Source organism: Lethenteron reissneri, chromosome 9 (genome assembly GCF_015708825.2).
Source record: "Lethenteron reissneri isolate LAM-NWPU_2019-01 chromosome 9, ASM1570882v1, whole genome shotgun sequence".
In the NCBI taxonomy this organism is placed as follows: Eukaryota; Metazoa; Chordata; class Hyperoartia; order Petromyzontiformes; family Petromyzontidae; genus Lethenteron; species Lethenteron reissneri.
Window position 1 is genome coordinate 9,773,801 of NC_083787.1, and position 19,225 is coordinate 9,793,025.

At 41.7% G+C, this 19,225-nt stretch overlaps 1 protein-coding gene across 1 annotated transcript; it reads right to left on the reverse strand.

The window, feature by feature from the left end:
- Nucleotides 1–214: 214 nt before the first annotated feature.
- NGDN (neuroguidin) lies at nt 215–11,009 on the reverse strand. Its single transcript, XM_061548067.1, has 11 exons — nt 10,917–11,009; nt 9,954–10,013; nt 8,810–8,881; nt 8,346–8,483; nt 7,695–7,779; nt 6,915–6,967; nt 5,972–6,080; nt 4,356–4,530; nt 1,478–1,637; nt 1,156–1,210; nt 215–797 (listed from the first exon to the last, which is right to left on the reverse strand). The coding sequence occupies exons 1-11, from the start codon at nt 10,929–10,931 to the stop codon at nt 778–780; spliced, it is 942 nt and encodes a 313-aa protein (XP_061404051.1). The 5' UTR covers nt 10,932–11,009; the 3' UTR covers nt 215–777.
- Nucleotides 11,010–19,225: the final 8,216 nt, after the last annotated feature.

The window sequence follows — 19,225 nt, forward strand, 5'->3', positions numbered from 1 at the left end:
TCCCCCCATCAACACCAACCTTAGTCGTCAAATCAAAGGTAATATAAAAATACACATTTTTAATTGATCTACTTAATAATTATTGTTAAAGGTAAGAAAAAACACCTCATTGTTATTTATGTATTATTTATTGCAGTCATCGTTTTAAAGAATGTAACACCTCGCAAATATAGGGTTTATTGTATTATCCAAAAAACCATGGCTCTCAAGGATAGTTATTTTCATATTGGTTTATTCTCAAACTTTTTCTTGTACATAAAACACAATTCCAGACAAACGAAAAATTGTTACTTTCGTTAGTGTCTTGACAAACATAAGCACATCAATTATTTAATTTAATGTTAGGTTGAAGGAAAACTACTTTTTAAAATGGCATCTAACAATGGGTAGCCATCACCTAAAAAACGTTGCATTACAAATCAAAACTGGGGGGTGAAGCCTTGATAATAATAATGCAGCTGGTGGTGGACTCTGTTTGCTTCAACACCTTAATATTATTAATCATTGATCGTTTCTGCGTGGATTAAATATCGGCCGTTCTATGTGCGTCAAGCGTATGTACGCAGGTGGGGGGAGGGGGTGTCAAAAGTACGCATGCGTACAGGGAAGGGGGGAGGGGGTCACGTTGACAGATTTTTGCGTACGTACTAAATGGATGGCCCCTAACTGGAGTCTCAAAACCTTTATTTAAGTTTTAACAGCACATTTTTTGTACAAAAAAACGTGTGGTCGGAGATTTCTGGATGTGAAAATGAAAATTTCCAAATAACTTCCCCTTCAGTGCCTCCGCCGGAAACCTGCAAAACAACCACGTAATTAAAACACATTTTCACGGATTAGGTTTGAAATATTATGAAAAATACCGTGCAATGGGGTTACAGTTCTAATATACAACTCGTCATTCTACTTCTGGATGAAGCCCCCTCCCCACACCGTACTGGTTATGTGGGTTGTTTGACCATCTTTTTAAATGAAGGTTGGCGAGGGTCAATTGCCAAGGACAAGTAAAGACATCACTCAACAGATAATAGCCATGGCATGGAATTCAACTCAGGTTGTCAGGTTCAGAGCAGTGCGCTTACTAATGTGCGCTTCTCATGCAAGCAATGAGTTTATTTTATCTTAATGATCAGTCATTAACGTCACAACATTTACCTTTCTTTCCCTTCTTTTTAAGTACTTTCTTCTTTTTCTTGTGAGGCCTCTCATCCTAAAAAGTAAACAAATCAGATTTAACTTGAGGGATTACAACAAACTTGCTACGCAGCAGTTCCAGTGAAAACTCCATCTTTTTTACATGACTTCATGCCTAAAAATTACAGAACAGAGCCCCCAACATGCACTCATGCGCCGATTTGAAAAAAGAATTTACAAACCAGCAGCACAACACCTCATCCCACACTGCATTTCCCTTTGGCTCTGCCCGTAACTTTTAAATAATTCGTGTGTACCAACCCATTGACCAACCACCACCTACTTCGTCCTCCCCCAGCGTTCCATCTCTGGTCAGCGCACTGATGTCGCCAAAGTGTGTGAGTGAGTCCAGCTGCGACGTCATGGCCAAGGCGCGCTTCCTCTTCTGCTGCTCCTTTTTGGGCACGTTGAGACGCACCATCATCGCCTCCTCATACTCCTTTCTGCGTGCGCACAGTGAAAAACGGTCATTAATCCTCCATCTCTGTGGCTCCCCACCAACTTCTGATTCCACAGTATTCCAAATCAATGCTTTCTGTCAAGGCAATTGAGGCTGGGAATGGGAACACTCATGACAACACAATGGAGTGCACCAGCCCATATTTTACTATAATGAACTTATTAAAATATTTGACCTCGTAAATATGCAGGATTTCTGTAGAGGCTCCCAGTTAACATTCACTCAGTGGGAGGTCACTAATTTTCCTTGTTATCCTATGCATTTTCATTCTCCCATAGCATGGAACTCCCTTCTCCCAGTCATCTGTGCTGTTGGCTTCCTGGCCCTGATTCAATTCCAGACTCACCTGAATTTCTCTTTCAACGGCTACCTTGCTCTTTATGAAATCAAGATGCCATTTCTGTACATGTCCAGATGCAATCCTATTGTCGCTATTCAAATGCAAATTGTATTATAGACAAAACCCATACAAAACAAATCTGTGTTTGAAAAGTACAATGCCACAATGAATAAATACCGGAATTCCCTGCTATAAGTTGTCGCATAATGCGTCGCTCTACATATACATGTATAGTGGGTACCGCCGAAATACCCTCAAACCACGTGCTCAGCCTCCATCATTGTGCAAGTGTTAGGTAAAGACTCTAGTATTAGGTGTCAGTTTATATAAAAAAAATACAAAGGGCTTCCAAAGATGAGTGCAAAATGCAGTGAATTATGTATTAATCTAGAGGTAAAATTATACATTTTACAAGTTTTGAAGGTGTCTACATTTTTGGCCTACCCATGGCCTCGGTGAGAACTATTCAAGTTAATGCAGTAAAAATTCTAGAATGTGCTTCTCTTTAAGTGCCATTAAAATAACTTGTATAGCAGTTGTGGAACTACAGAAACTATGGAAAGACTTGTACGTGTCTGGATTATAGATCAAAATCAGCATAGCTCTTCAACCATATCTGGTAAGTTTTATCTAATAATTTGAATACATTGTTTATTAAAATGTATGTTAACGTATACTCATGTGCATTTTTGTATACTTCATTACATTCAGTCACTCGTTTTTTTTCCAGAAATATCAGCTAGGAATGCAACCCCTGACTTTAACATTGTACATGGGAAATTAAGAGTTCACTTTCTCATTAACGCATCCCTTACGTTTCACAGGGGTTTTCCTGTATATGAATTACATGCAAACATAAAGGCAGTTAGGCAAAGATATCGGTTTTGTCAATGAAAACACTTCCTTTTAATTCATTGGTATATGGTTCTTGTTGGTGTTTAAGCATGGCAACGTTTGATAAGTTTTTACGTCATGAAGTCTTATTAGCAAGGTGCGGCCTGTTTATCCAACACAGCTAGGTAGCCTGATGTATGCATAAACGCTACGGAGGTTCAGATTTCAAGTTGCAGCAATATATGATTGCAGTGTTCGGACAGAAATTTTGGTTGCCGTCGTGATGCTGCCCCACCACTTACCTACTGTCCCCAACCCACCACTTCCATTGTTCGGCAGGGACACGCCCCTCCCCCCTTTTACAACCCCCACCACCACCCCATACGTCAAGGCTCAAGGATTTCCACTGAACTCACGGTTTTTCATAACCCTGAGCATCTCATGCCCATGCAGTTGATTCCAGTTTTTTGTTGTTGTTTATCTGAATATAATGCACTAGCATATTTATTGCAGTGTACCGGCAGCTGTCGCTGGTTCAGGTTCCTATGAGAAAGGGAGCGTGGCTTAAAGAGAAGGGGGCAGGGCGTGAGGAGAAAGGAACAAGGCCTGAAGAGGCAGCCCAATTAAAACAGGGCCCAAAGCAACTGCAATCCCCGCAACTCTTAAAACAACTCTGCATATAGATGTGTACTTTAGCTGTTCACTTCCCTTTTAATATAAGAAAATGAAAGCATACACTCAAATAAGCACAGCAAGCAGTAATAATGTAATGCCGTAGATCCGGCCACAAGCCAACGAGTGCATATAACATGCTCAATTTGTGTCTGTTTGGCAACCTAATGCTGCTCCCTACAGCCGAGTACAACAAAGTGCACCCACCTTCATCTAATCTCGTCAAATTGCAGCAGCTAAGCAAAGCAGGTTTGAGTCTAGGTAGTGTGTGGACAGGTGCCAACTAATGACAAACAGTTAATCATAGTCTTTAGTTTTTTTCGGTAAAGTCACGTAGGTTAAATAAGAAAACAAATAAATTAAATCACGACGTTTCAGAGGCAACACAAGCTTCCGTCTTCAGGTGAAACCGTCACATCAAAATTGCTGAATCAAGTGAAGAGAAGTCCCAAGAGACACGACCTTATATACTGGTTATCATAGGCCTGCATGGCTACGTGATGGGAAGCAGGAGGCAATGCGGCAGAATCCACTGATGTATTGTTCTTCTATGTTCCCCACCTTCACAAACCCTCAAAGACCACCAAAGTGGAATAATGTTAATAACCCTCATGACTTACCCAGCATAGGGATGCTTTATCCAACAGAACATGGGAAAAAATTGATGTACACATGCATTCATATAAAAAAAAAACTCTTTAAAAAAGTATAAAATTACCAGGTAACGGCCACTGAGTGAAATAGCTTTTTTCATACGTGACCTTGCCACAAAAATGAAAGTGCAAAGTGGCTTATCATGTGGAAATGTATAGTCAAATATATCCAAGCAACAACCCCCAATGGGGCTCCGGGTACCTGTGCTGATCCTCACGGCTGTGGCGCATGCGGTGCATGTTGTATCCGTCGCGGATCTCCTCCGGTGCCTCCGAGTACTCCTCGTGCAGCTCACGAATCACAGAGCTGCTCAGCGCACGCCGCCGGGCATCCTCCAAGCGCTTCCGCTGCCGGTCCGCCTCCGTGTCATCCTGGTCTGCGGACGCAAAGAAACACACACATGAGCATGAACGGATAGACGGACAGACCCATCTACGGCCACATGGAAATCTTGTTTTGTCAAGTGAAGCACACCCGGGATCTCAAGGATGCCATGTGCAAAGGGGTTTGAGCGATGGTTGCTCATCGTGTTGATCACGAGTAAACAATGGCATCAGTTGAGCAGTTATTGAGTTCATAGTTTGAGTCCAAGATTGCCAATATCTTGAGGTATGGTTGTAGCATTATAAAACACAATCTCTGACAGAGGCATGTGATGGCCAACCATAATGTGTCCCAACTCCATTCCTCGTAACACCCCCAACAGTCCACTGCATGCACTTGGTAATCACGATCAACTGTAATAATGCTCGGGGAGTTGCAAGGACTGGAGTGCAGAAAACACTGAACTAGCAGCACATACATACCCCAGGCTCAACCGAACCAATTCAGAAGCCAGAAGACGCCAACCAGAGGATTAAACATAGTAATATTAAAGCAACGATGAAAGGGCAGATGTGGAAAGACCACCGCAAGGAGACGTCAGGGAAATGTTTACGCCTCAATGGCCCAAAAGCCAAATACTTTTCTGCCCCCCAGTATTGTCCACCCGCCAACTACGACTAGGCCGATCCCAACCCTCCTTCCTTATCAATCCCTCTTGTTTTACTGAATCAAAACTACACAACCACGTCCAATAACCCAATTCTTCATTTAAAATTATTATCATGCAATGTACAATTTTATAATTGCTATATTCTTTGGTTCTTTCGGTAAAGTCACATAGATAGAATACAAATTAAGTGAGTATAAAAAAACCACACACTTGGGCAACGCCCATCTCTAAAACTTTATAAACAATTTGCCTTTAGAGGCTAAACCCCCCCCCCCCTTTTCCTGATGACGACCGCTTGTGTTGCGATCGAAACGTCGTGGTTTTTGCTTTAGTTGATTTATAGTTTATTCAGGTTAGAACCAGGCCACAGTCTACATTATAGACTGCCAGTACACTCACCGAGGTTAAGAACCAGGCTACAGTCTACATTATAGACTGCCAGTACACTCAACCAAACTTAATAACCAGGCTACAGTCTACATTATAGACTGCCAGTACACTCACTAAGATTTAGAACCAGGCTACAGTCTACATTAGTGTTTTTTGTTTTTTTAATTGACTTTATTTTTTATAATTATTCTATCTACGTGACTTTACCGAAAGAACCAAAGAATATGAATTCCTGCTCTCACGAAAGTTAAGTAAAAATGTATAATTGCTGTAAAGCACCTTGGTAAAGGCGCTATATAAACCTCATTAAGATAAGACGAAGCACAATTCCCTACTGTGCATGTATGTATGTTGAACTTCTTTCGAACCCTGCGTAGCTAACCGCGCTAATCAGAGATGTGGGAAACACAATGAGCAGGCATCTATATCTTACTGTAGGGCATTGCTGCAATCTGCGGCGGGACATATCTATTTTGTTTCTTCTGATCTTCCTTCGTTGTCTTCTCGTCTTGTTCACTGTCTTCATCATTCTCATCACCCAACTGTCACAAAGCACATACCCAACAGAACGGGGGAAAGGGAGGAAGGGTATAATGTGATATTTCTTTACCTCAATCCTATCATACCTTTCTTTCCATATTACCCTCATCAGTCAATATACAGTAAACCCTCTCTATCCACGAGGGTTAGATTCTTGAAAACAATCAGGAATTAAGAATTCGCAAATGCAGAAACTTTGTTCCAATGGGAAAAATGGGGTTACATTCCTGGTACAAGTGAACATGGGGGGGAATTGTAAATGTTTAATAACAATGACCGCAATAAATACTATATAAAGACCAATGTGTTTTTTTTAAATTATATTTACTGGTGATGATTTGATAATGATGGAGGTGGTGGTGATGCTCAGAAATTCAGGAGGGTGACTCCCCGGGAGATGCATGTGATTGATCATCTTTTTCACAGATGTCCATTTTAGCACTGGGTAGCACTCGCTGCAATACTTTCCCCGATTGCATTCACGTTCTTTTTAAATGGAACTCAGTAAACTTTTATACCAAAATGTATAAATGAGTCGACTGCAAGTACGTATCAAGTATAATGCAGAAATATACGGTGGTCTGGTACTACGTCCACTCGCAAATACTGGAGTCTGGTAGGTCACGAATAGGGACTAAGTATACATTTAGGAACTCGTGAATATGCGAAACTCGCACATAGCCACCACATACCTCATGGTTCCTACTGCCCTTATCAGCTCCACAGTTACTTTACTTAAATCCTTGAAAGTGAGAATTCACTCAGAAATATGCAATCTGCAAAGCATTACAGCACAAGGTCTTAAAATGCAGAATGCAAGGCTGGTTCGTGCTTACCTTGCTAACCATGTTGTCAGGGTTGGGCTTGAATCTCAGTGGGTTATTCTCTCCTACAAAAAAATGGAACAATGTGGAAATACATATAACATGACAACCTGGAGAATGGCTAAGTTGCAAATGCCACCAAAAAAGCCTCAAATGGCATAAAATAAACAACACTAAAGTCTCATATACAAATACGGAATTTTATATGGCTGCCAACCAAAAAACAATTCGCTCTTTTCTTACAGATGTGCAAATGCATCCTTGGTTAAAGCTTCGATGGTAAGGCACTCCCCATTACAGTGCTATAAATGTCACACGTCTTAATACACCAATGTGGCGTGGTCATCAAAGCACTGCGACGTGGCACCTGACCGTCATTTCAAAGTCTCGTTTCTCATTCGCAAACAGCAATTGGCAAACAGCCCAGGAGTGTCTTACATTAAAAGCACACATTTTCTTAAACCCCACTGAACACACAATGCTCTTTATAATGCATATAACTTACTGGCATAAACAAAGCGAAAGAAGCTGCAATAATGGTTAGAACGAGTCAATCGAAAGACAAGGGGGACTTTCCAAAATCATGTAGCAGGGCCCAGTCGAAGTGAAGTCAGCCAAGGAGCAGAAGGATGATGAAAAGTGTCAAGGACATTAGTGGTATGCATTGTGCAGATCATAAAAACGTTTACCCCATGATTAAGGGATGATGATGATTATTACGAAACTGTGTACATAAACACACATAGTGGTTTCATTTTGTGAAGTTCAAAACCAACAACCGTCCAAGCTTACCCATGCTGCCAGTGAGTGTGGTCTTCACCAGCTTGTCAATCTGGTAGCGTAGCTTCTGTTCTACAGGACGCATCTTCTCCAGCACCTACAGGGAAAACGTCCTCCTCTTGAAACAAGCCTTTGGAATTTACCATTGATCATTGCTTCAGGATGGAGGTAAACATTGCTGACACTTCCAATTAGCACGGTTGGCTACGTATGGTGCAAAAGAAGTTCAACATACATACAATCATGTTCTTTACGCAAGTGTTGTTACAGTCACTGGACATGTAATGGTTAATCTCCGCACCCTCGATATTCAATCAATTGTCAGGATTCGGAGTTGTCAAGCTTCGAGAATACCTGCTTTTTGCTACTGTGGTTAATAAATATGATATACGTAGTAATCTCCAGTGGCTGCATGGGTTACGCAAATGTTTGCATGTTGAACTTCTCGCACCAAATGTATCCAACCATGCTAGTCGGAGGTGTGGGGGAAGAACAAACCAAGATGATGATGATGTACAACATACAAACTATTTCCATTCTTATACAAACAATTCTATACAGTGTTCATAAAATGTTTTGAGATACATCAGTATATACCGAGATCACCATTAATAATCACGAAGTATGGCTCGAAGTAATGCAAAAAAATAAACAATTACTCACAGTTCTCACTTCTACCAAGCGGAAGATCGCCGGCTCATTTACCAACGTCTGTCCTTCCACTTTTTTAAGCATCACGAAAGTCAGGTCCATCAGGTAGGTGAGCAGCATATGGTTCTTAACGTCCAATAAACTCAGCCCCTGTATGTGGATTCACAGGCAAGTGTCAACCAAGATCAGTGTTTCCAAATCAGCAATACATTTTTTTTGTCCAGGTGACTTTAGTGAGAAATCGAGTTACTTTCTGGGACAAGTAAATAATGCAGATTTAAGGGCAATTCCAGTTAAATATTGGCAATCCTATAACAGTTAACTGTGTAATATTTGTTAAATCAGCAGGCATTATTGACTTTAGGTCATTCTAGTGACCTTTGGGTTAGCAACAATGGCAATATATCCCAAGCACACTCACAAGCGTTTAAAGAAACGAGACGACAGTAGAGTAAAAATGCCTGGCAGTAACGTACCTTGGCCATGTCAAAATCTTCACTCGTGCATTTATTCCGAAGCCCTTGAATGTGCGATGTAACACTGGTCACCTGAAATTAAGAGAATCACGGATTAGAATAACAATTCTAAAAATGCAAACTATGAATAAATGTAACACATAGGATTTTGCAAACAATGATTTCCAATTTATTTTTTGGTCAGAATCGCGTCATTGAAATATGTTATACACCCTCCTACACATTTAACAATTGGGTACCCAAATGTTGTGGATTCCTCTCCAATATATCGGTGTGCTGAAGCGGTAATACACTGGAAGGTTTGTTCACATGACAACTGTATTAACTGGTTGTCACGTGGAGTGTACGCCATACATTTTGCTTATGCAATATCATCAACATCAATTAAGAATAACCTTAATACACTTTATAATTGTGGTCATCTTCGCTTTTACCACATATCAAGATGCCTACCGTGAACAGAATTTGTGGAGTTACAGCTTCCAAACCATTAACATAACTCAAGTACAAATGTAATGTGCAACAAATTTAGTCAATCTACTGCTGGGTGAGGGCCTCCCCATGCCACGTGGGTCGTGCGGGTTCAAGTAAAGTTCATATTGTTTATCCAGGTTGATAATTCAAGAGACCAGGATTAAGAGTCTTACTTGCAAGAGTGACCTGGGTCACCAAAATGACAAAACCAAACAAGTTGAAGCTGGACTTGAAGGCGGGGCACACACACGTGGATGGATAGTACCGTACAACAAAATATTTTTCTGCACGGACCTCTGCTGCCCACAAATAAGCCACTAACATTATAACAACTTTGGTTTCGATAATTGTTTTTTTACCCTTCTATCTGGCAACAAAACCGACACCTTTTTTACCAACATGTGTAAAACATGTGCAGTAGGCGTTGTGGGTATATATTCATGTCTATGCAAACATGACTCCTTGTAAAAAAGGTGTCAGTTTTGTTGCCAGATAGAAGGGTAAAAAAACAATTATCATATTTTGTACTGGCAAATGAGGTTCCAATGGTGTAAACTTTGGTTTCCCCTGTAAATGAAACAGTCAATCTCAGTGAACTTCTCGTGATGTAACAGAGACAGGTGTTGTGATTGCAGCAGTCTTGATAATTGTTGGACACTCTCTCATTTACCTGCTCCTTCAGCGAATTCAAGAGGCTTAAGGCCTCCTTGACGTCCTTGTCTGGATATGTCTGGACACAAAAATGAAAATTCCACACGTTCATCACAGACTGCATAATAACAACCCATACACACACACATTCAACGTTGGGCTAACGCTGGTCTAACGGTTCCAAACACACGCAAACTTTGGCGTGTTTAACTGGGAAATCTCATCTTTCAATATAGGCAAGTCGGTAACGTGAGTGAACTGGACTCCTCGTGGCCGATGTTTTCACTGCAATAAGAACACAACCCAACAATTTACAGCACTGTGCTAGACAAGCCTTTGACCACACGACACACAGAATTGGCCGGGTTATCGCCACAACTCGGAAACCAAGCAGCTTTGGACCTGGGCAGTGTGGATGGGCGACCAACACGCGTAAAACATGTGCAGTAGGCGTTGTGGGTATATATTCATAACTTCTTTCGCACCGTACGCAACCAACCATGCTTATGGGAGGTGCGGGATAAGTAAAGAGCAGGGTGGCACAATATCATTATTGTATCGTACCCCCCCCTCCCCAACCCGCACTGACCGGAGCGGTGAAGTATAGTTAAAATAAGCCTTCACTGCCTGCAACGGCGTGGAGACCCTCATTCCGCAGTGGATTGACTGCACGTGGACTGCTACCGCCACCTCTGCCCATCAATGAATCACTAACACGAACTAAATAAACGCCCCGAGTCCCCGCACACGCATGTCCGCACTTCTAGCTGAACATACGTGTGCGAGTACAGTACAGTACAGTATCAAACAGCGCGCTCCGTTCCTCGTGACCGCTCCGCACCACACAAGCGGACAGGGCCAATTTAAAGTGTTGCTTGTAAAGAATGTTTACGTGCGGCGGCGGCAAGATAAAAAAAAACAAGAAGAAAGTTCAACATTAGCAAAAAGAAAAAACGAACATCAGTAACGTTACAGCACTCACCGTGTTCGCCGCCATGGCTCTGGAGTGGCACACCACGTGGTGCTGACCACGCCCCCCGCCCGCCTTACCAGACCAGAGGTTTTTAACCTCTAATGACGATCGCTTGCCAGAACAAAGGTTTTTTTTGCCTCTAGATGGGGCTTGTTGGCAGCATGGAGGGTTTTATCAAACTTTATTTGGAGCTTTCGTGACTGCAGGAATATTACTCTTTGGTTCGTTCGGTAAAGTCACGTGTAAATATAAAATAATAAATTAAATACTAGCATACGACGTTTCGATTGCAACACAAGCAATCATCACCAGGTATAAATGAAATAGAAACACAAATCTAGTATACTTAGAAATGTAATGTAATACAACAGAGAGTCGGATAACATAACAGTCAACACCCTACCTGGTTGATTACGTTCTTCCTGAGAATGCTAAATTTGAGAGAGAGATAAAACACAGAACCAGAGACATATGGGGGTTTTATCTCTGGGTGTAAGCATTTGCCAGACCAAGAGGGTTGAGGCATCGTGCAGATCACAACAATTTTATTTATTTTGTTTAACCTCTCGATGGAATTTTAAGAAAGAATTAGAATATTTATTTATACTGGAGGAATCCGATGAGCTATAAAGCTCTTTTTTCACAGATGTCCAGTAGGGGCGGGTAAGAACGTTACAACAGTACAAAAACACGATAGCAGTGCAAGGTAGAAGAAAGGTAAGCAATTATTTTATTTTCTACCTACGTGACTTCACCTAAAGAACCAAATAGTATGGATTCCTGCAGTCACGAAAGCTTAAAATCCAGAAAAGTATACAAATCACCCAAACACATACAAAATAAAACTAAACCATCCCCATCCTACCAGGCAAAGCCCACTGAGGTATTAACTTGTTTTTCAGAAGCGACCTGGCCACAAATGATAGCTAAACAAAGTGGCTTTTTCATTTGGACATTAAATTTGAACCTTATGGCGGGACCCCGGGGTCCCATAAGCCCCCGGCTCTCGCATAAACTGCGTTGCGACGTCATTGTATGTCTGTTGAAGGCGAACGAAACGGCAATCTATTCCTCTCGACGAGCTCTACACGATGCGCTAATCAAAGTTTCAAAGTGTTGTTTCTTTTGCGCATTCGTCTTCGCTGCTGCGCTTGGGGGCCATCCATAAATGACGTCGGGGGGGGGGGGGGGTGAGAAATGTGACGTCACATCAAAATGCGCAACTTTAAATAAATATAGACAACACGTTCTACTTAATTAGACTCTTAAATAAATGTTTTATCCTACATCAGAGTGCAGCGCCACATTAAATACGCACTACAATGACAATAGTTTAAAGCGATTTGAAGCATTTCGATTTAAAGCTTTCGTGACTGCAGGGATTCATCTTCTTGGTTCTTTCGGTAAAGTCACGTAGAAGGGAAGTAATAAAATAATAAAAATAAAACATAATAAAACAATTCTCACGACGTTTTGGCCGAAACGTCGTGAGAATTGTTTTATTATGTTTTATTTTTATTATTTTATTACTTCCCTTCTACGTGACTTTACCGAAAGAACCAAGAAGATTTGAAGCATGTTTTATGTTTTTTTGGGGGGGGGGGGGCAGAGCTTTGTGACGTCATATTTGAGGGGGGGCTGATTTTTTTGTGACGCCGTGTGACGAAGGTGTGGGGGGTCAAAAAGCGTCCAAAATCGTGTGACGTCATTTATGGACGGCCCCTTGGACATGACATCAGAATGATCCGCGCCAGGTGGGTCGCGGCGTTTATGTGCGCGGTGGGACGGAGTCACCGAAAATAAATGAATTAATTACGATATTGACTTATTCGGGATCCCCGGGTCCCGCCATGAGGTTCATTGATCACATATAAATAATCTCAATGCACGCTTCTAAATGTGGAGGGGAATACCGGAGGACCCGGAGAAAAAATACATGCGACCAAACATACAGCAGGTGTCAGGGTCTGGATCGAACCCCAAGACCTCCCTGCATACCAGACGAGGAAGAAACGTCTCACCACCGTGGCGCCCCTTAAAACAATAAAGTATATACGTTCAAGTTGCATCCCGATCCAGGCGTCCGAGCCCCATGTGCACTGCTTATCTTCTGCTGCACTGCTTCTTGCCAACCAGGGGACAGGGAAACCACGGTGCAATAGCGCGCGCGCGTGTGGTTTTTTAAATCCTTTATTAAATCATTTATATTAAGTTCGCTTGCTTGCTTGCTTGCGTGCTTGCGTGCTTGCTTGCTTGCTTACGAACGTGCAAATCTTTCGGTCGTTTTTTAACCCACTTCCCGTGATCCAATCGAGCTGACATTTTGCACACAGACTCGTTGTGCGAGACAATTAATGTTCGTGAAAATTTTTTTCCAAAATTTTACACTGTTTAGGGAAAACAAATTAAATATTTAATTACCAATTGCTTAATACTGGCAATCATCTGACCCATAGGTTGCAGCCATCTCAAGCCAGAGGACGAGAGGACTCTAGCCGCCACGCATATCAAGGATTTAGAGTGAAAAACTTTGTTTTTACGGGTTATACTTATTGTAGGGTGTCTTTCCAACGAAGGGGCCAGCCAGCCTTTTGAACGGCTGCCTTGGTAGAGTTCGCCAATAATGAGATCCTTTTGAATGCGATCGTCTGACATTCTCATTACGTTTCTGGCCCATCGCAGCTGATGCTTCCTCGGCAGTATTTCAATGTCCAGCATGCGCGCCCTGTCCAAAGTACCTTATCGTTGGTTAATCTCTCAGCATCTACTTTGGGCCTTTGTGGTAATTTATTTTAATGACATTCGTGTCATTTAAATGCCCCTTTGCGCACAGCTTACATGTGTTTCAATGTTCCAATCGCTTTCCTGAATTTATTTGGATTATTATGCACACTAGGCTGAGCTTTAATAATTTCCAGTACAAGTGTAGAGTAACAGATATGTAATGGTTCGACAGAGGCGCAAACACTCGTATGGAGGCAACACTATTTAACACAACTGCAATACAACTGTAACACACACACACTATAAAGTCACGTAGAAGAGAAATAATAAAATAATTAAAATAAAACATGATAAAATAATATAATAAAATGTATTTATTATTATTTTATTATTTCCCTTCTACGTGACTTTACCGAAAGAACCAAGAAGATGAATCCCTGCAGTCACGAAAGCTTTAAATCGAAATTTACACACACTATTTATAAGGTGGTGACCACCGTCCTAATCTCGCTAACACTCGGACACTACTCAACGTGGCCAAGCCAGGAGCGCTTCTGTATGGCCACGACGACTTGAGGCTTCTGTCTTCATGAGGCATCTTCATCCCAGACACAAACAGCTCCGCTTTGCGTGCAGAGCCCGCTTATATGCGCCTCGGCGTGGCCGGCCACACCCAGGCCACGCCCACCTTCTCGAACCCCCGAGAAGGCTCTGCTCCCCGACCACGTGACCCCCAAGGTCCCTCTGGGGCCACTGGCCCCCACCTTGATCCGGTCACGATCCCCGTGGCACTCGTCAACAGCCTCCACACTGCCCGATCCCGCAGTGACGTCATTCATAGCGACATTGACATAGTAGTGACGTCATGTGTGTACAGACCCAACACGGTAGTGACGTCATATGCCACTACAGATACACCAAATATCTATGATGTTTTTTAAAGTACAGAAACCGTCCAGGATTTTCCGAAGCAAGGGTACTGTAAGGTTCGTAAAGTTGAATTGCTTAATGGATTTATTTGTTCTAATTATCTAAAGAATTATAAAAAAAAACAATTGTATTTTCTGATATATTCTTGAAGACAATGAAAAGCCCACTGGAGACCCACCTCTGACCGATCCATAGGTACGTTGGAGCATAAAAAAACGTGATTTTGGATATTGATCAAGAAAGCCTACGTGTTAAACTATACAAAAAATTGATTTTCAGAAATTTTCCGGACAGAATAAAGTTGGTACAGAGTTACTTCGCAACTTCTGAAGCCAATTTCCAGCAGTTACCACAAGGGGGCAGCCTCAACCAGCGGATGAATGGATCCCGGGACGTGGCTCTCATGGTGATGTGGGGCCTCCACTTCCATTGCCCGGCAGAAACAACCTGATGATGATGATGTCAGCCCGTTACGGAGAGTCTAAAGCAGATAGAAGCAACATCGCTTACCCCCCTTTCATTGACGCGAAATCCCCGAGGGTTGTATTATATTCTAGATTTGAATTCTAGATTTGAAGCTTTCGTGACTGCAATGATTCATATTCTTAGGTTTTTTCGGTAAAGTCACGTAGGTAAAACATTAAAAAGTAAAATAAAATAAAAATCACGACGTTTCGGAGGCAACACAAGCTTCCGTCTTCAGGTGGAACCGTCACAGCCACGACAGCTGTATCAAGTAAATGAGAGTTTTCAGGAGCTACCACTCCGTTTATATAATGGTTGGAGAAGGTGGTGGGGCAAGGGCCGCATACTTTTTATTAATATGGTAAGGTGAGGCTTAAGACTAAGAATAGACTGCATAACAAAGGCTGAGCCTTTGTTATGGAGAGGTGCGGTTTGTGACTCAACCTGTGACAGGGAGACCACCACTAAACATGGTAAAACTGTAATGGTTGTCTGTCAAATAAGATTGGCAAATAAGTGTAGCCCGTGGAACCCTCCTAAGTCACACACACAGACACACGTACGTAGACACACACACAGAGATCCCCCGACTTTTGGAGCAAGTGCTGTTAACGAGTACCGATGAACGCCGGCACGGCACACAAGGGGTGGGTGGGTGGGTGGGTGGTTGGGTGGGTAGTCAGATAGTCGTCACTGGTGTTGGTGGCCGTGAGTGGGAATGCACTCGTGATATTAAAGTTCGTGTTCTACCACGTGTGTAATTAGTAAGCTTTGCCAGCCGTATCTTGTAGCAAGTGTCTTGGAAACGTAAACCAGCCAGCGTCTATCCTTCCGTATTGCCAACAGAAGGCACCGACTGGCAATGAAGAGCTTATAGAGATGGAGTATTGACTTTAATCTATGTATATAAAAGGGAAATTTGTGAATACGTGTGTCTGTTCGAAATGTTTAGCATACTTCCCGAAATGCAACAAACTTGAAATTTAGCATGTGGGTAGTTTCCAGACTGTACAGCATGCAAAAAGTATAAAAATAGACTTTAGTATTTTTTTTTGGGGGGGGGGGGGTTAGGGGGGCGCAATAATGGATATATTTTGCACGGCAAGTGAATTGTGACGTCACATCTGTGATGTCACCCGCATGCGGAAGCGTCACGCAGTGTGCCTGCTGACGTCACCCCCGCCCCCCCAACCATCTGCGTAGGGCGTGTATCCCGCACGAAGGCGCGGCATCGCTGTCTCGATTTTCAGCTCGCTCTTAAATGTTAAGCAGAAAATACATTTGTTTGTGTGAAGCAGCAAAAACTCTCGAACGCTGACGTCGTGAAATTTGCACAGCTGATGCTGTCTGGAATTTCTAAGGGAACGCGACTATTTTCACCAAGCCACGTCATTCCATTCCCGAGTTGCCAAAATCGACCTTACGTATAAGTGGGTTAAGGTTGAATTTCCTTGAGTGAAAAACATCCGATTTAGTAAAATTGATTTATTATTTGGTTATTTCGGTTAAGTCACGTCTAAAGATAAAATAATAAATTAAATTAAATAATAGCATACGACGTTTCGATTGCAACACAAGCAATCATCATCAGGTATAATGAAATAGCGACATAAAATCTAACCAGAAAACTATAGACAGACATATTAGCAGACAGATATCACCATCATTATACCTGATGATGATTGCTTGTGTTGCAATCGAAACGTCGTATGCTATTATTTAATTTATTTTTTATCTTTAGACGTGACTTAACCGAAAGAACCAAATAATAATTCCTGCAGTCACGAAAGTTCTAAAATTAAGATTAAAATTGATTTGTTTCGGCTTTTTTCTTTCTTGCAAGCGTACATTTTTTTCAGGGTTTTTCAGTGAAATGTAAGGGAATATGAAATTAATCCTAGACAAGAATCGAAGTCCCGGGCGAAGCCGGGTAGTAAAGCTAGTAATAGGGTAAAAGGCGTAAGAGATAAATAAACATTAGTTGAAATAGTTTACTCGCTTTGTATAGTACTGAACGTATGTGGAAGTTCAAATAATGCACTCATACCTAAACGGGTTTCACAACCACGAAACTTCTTGCCATGAATTGTCATTGCTTTAGAACTTCGATCCTAAATACTTAACAGCAAACGGAATTAAACATTTAAGTAACAGGTGGCAAACCCACCTTTGTTCCTGGATTAGTTTTGCCATTTCCAAATCATTATAAATTAAAGCGATAAAGCTGTTTAGAATGAAATTGTTCCACCCGCCAAGTAAAGTGTAAAAACACAATAGCAATAATTAGTTGGCGTGTTTCGCAGAGCATAGTCGTGCTGCACGCCTACATTCCGGCGCATGCGGCAATGAGTTGATCATCGTATATTTGTTAAACTTGGAAAGCTGCCGGGCAGCAATGTGGCCATGTGACTGAATACATTGCATTTAAGAACCTATATGTAAAGAGATTTACTTGAGTGTGATGGCTTTCTTTTTAAATGGAGTTTCTCTGGGTGATTGTTTCTTCTCACATGCCAGCATTCCCAATGGGAATTTTCCAATATCCCAATGGAGTATGCCCTAAAATGTGTAGTGAGGTTTTTACGGCTACGTTCTTCATGTTTTGGGTTGTGCAATGTGGGCTTTCTGTCAGTAGTTTTTGTTCACAAAAGCTTGCTGTGGTTTGTGCGACTATTCGTAATTACTCCAGGGTGGAGACAGTACAATGTGTCACGTGCTGAGGGTATTTCCTGTTTTGAGGCCAACAATTGGGTGGTCCATGGTAACATGATCGAGTGAGCAATTATATATTATCCTAAAGCCATAATATAGGTATGCATTAGCTATGAATGGACACTTTAAGTTATAACCGTGTGGACTGTGTAATATTGATGTGCAATAAGATTGTAAAAATATGTCGGAGAATTATCTCTTCCAAAATAATTTGTGATATAGTTTGCAGTAATACCAATATGAATTTTAGTTTACTTGCACTAAGTCCTTTCATTTGTATGTGTGAATAAGGAAATGTATTATTCGATGTGCGTCTGCTGCATAGTGGTGGCTTGAGAGTGGAGCCCACAAGCGGATGGTACTGGCCCAATCGCTTGAGATCAAACAAGCAAGATACTAGTTATATAAGCATTGTAAATGACAGAAGCCTAGTTTAAGCCAAATGAGAGGCAATGTTAAGATTAGAGGCAGAATAAACCCAGTGTTTAAATTCGAGTAATCTGCTGATAGATTCTAAGGATATGTAGACAAGAGTTGTCATTTTCTTGGTTCTTTCGGTAAAGTCACGTAGAAGGGAAATAATAAAATAATAAAAATAATACAAATATTTTATTATTTCCCTTCTATGTGACTTTACCGAAAGAACCAAGAAGACGAATCCCTGCAGTCACGAAAGCTTTAATCGAAATTTAAGAGTTGTCATGTGTTACTTGAAATGGCCCTATTTAGTGAATTCCTTTGTTTACATTTCACCTCCTGCTGATAAAATGAAGCCACAATAGGACTGTGCCATTCATCTGCATAGGTATTTTAAATTATGTTACCATTTTCATATATTTTTTTAAATTAACTTTGTTAAATACAACATAAACTTACCATTGCGTGCATATTACTCCAGGAAGTAAAACAGACTTTGTGGCACATAATGTGCACCACCTTCATGCACATTCCACAATGCCATTTCAGGTAAATAGTTAACTTAGCCTTGTTCAACGTCATGTCTTTGTAGTGATGTAGCCGACAGTCCTGTTCTCTTGTTATGATCACGGCTGGGGAGAGGCGGAACGGACCAGCTCTAGTGACCTATGTTGGTTCATTGCATGTGCTGCCATGGCGTTGTTTCGTACAATGGACTCGTAAAAACGAGAGGTCGTCGGTTGGATCCCCAGCTCAGCAAGTTTCACAATACCCCCTGCCTGTTCACCCAGCTGCAGATTCACGTGTGGCGATGTAATGTGGCTATTTCCTCCAAGATGTCTGGCCAGTGTGGAAGAGTAGGCCATTAATAACCCTCCAGAGTTCTCCATAGCCTCCTCGAGTGGAGGCCCCTTCCGTCAGCAGTGCCGTGAGCAAGTAATTGCAGGTCTGCACCTTTACCTTGTTTTTTTTTATCGTCGCCAATCCAGAGAGAGCTGGATAGACCCGTGTGGTGTCCGACTCAGCAATGAGTTTCGGGAAATTTGTTAAAGTATTTGGACACAAGTAAA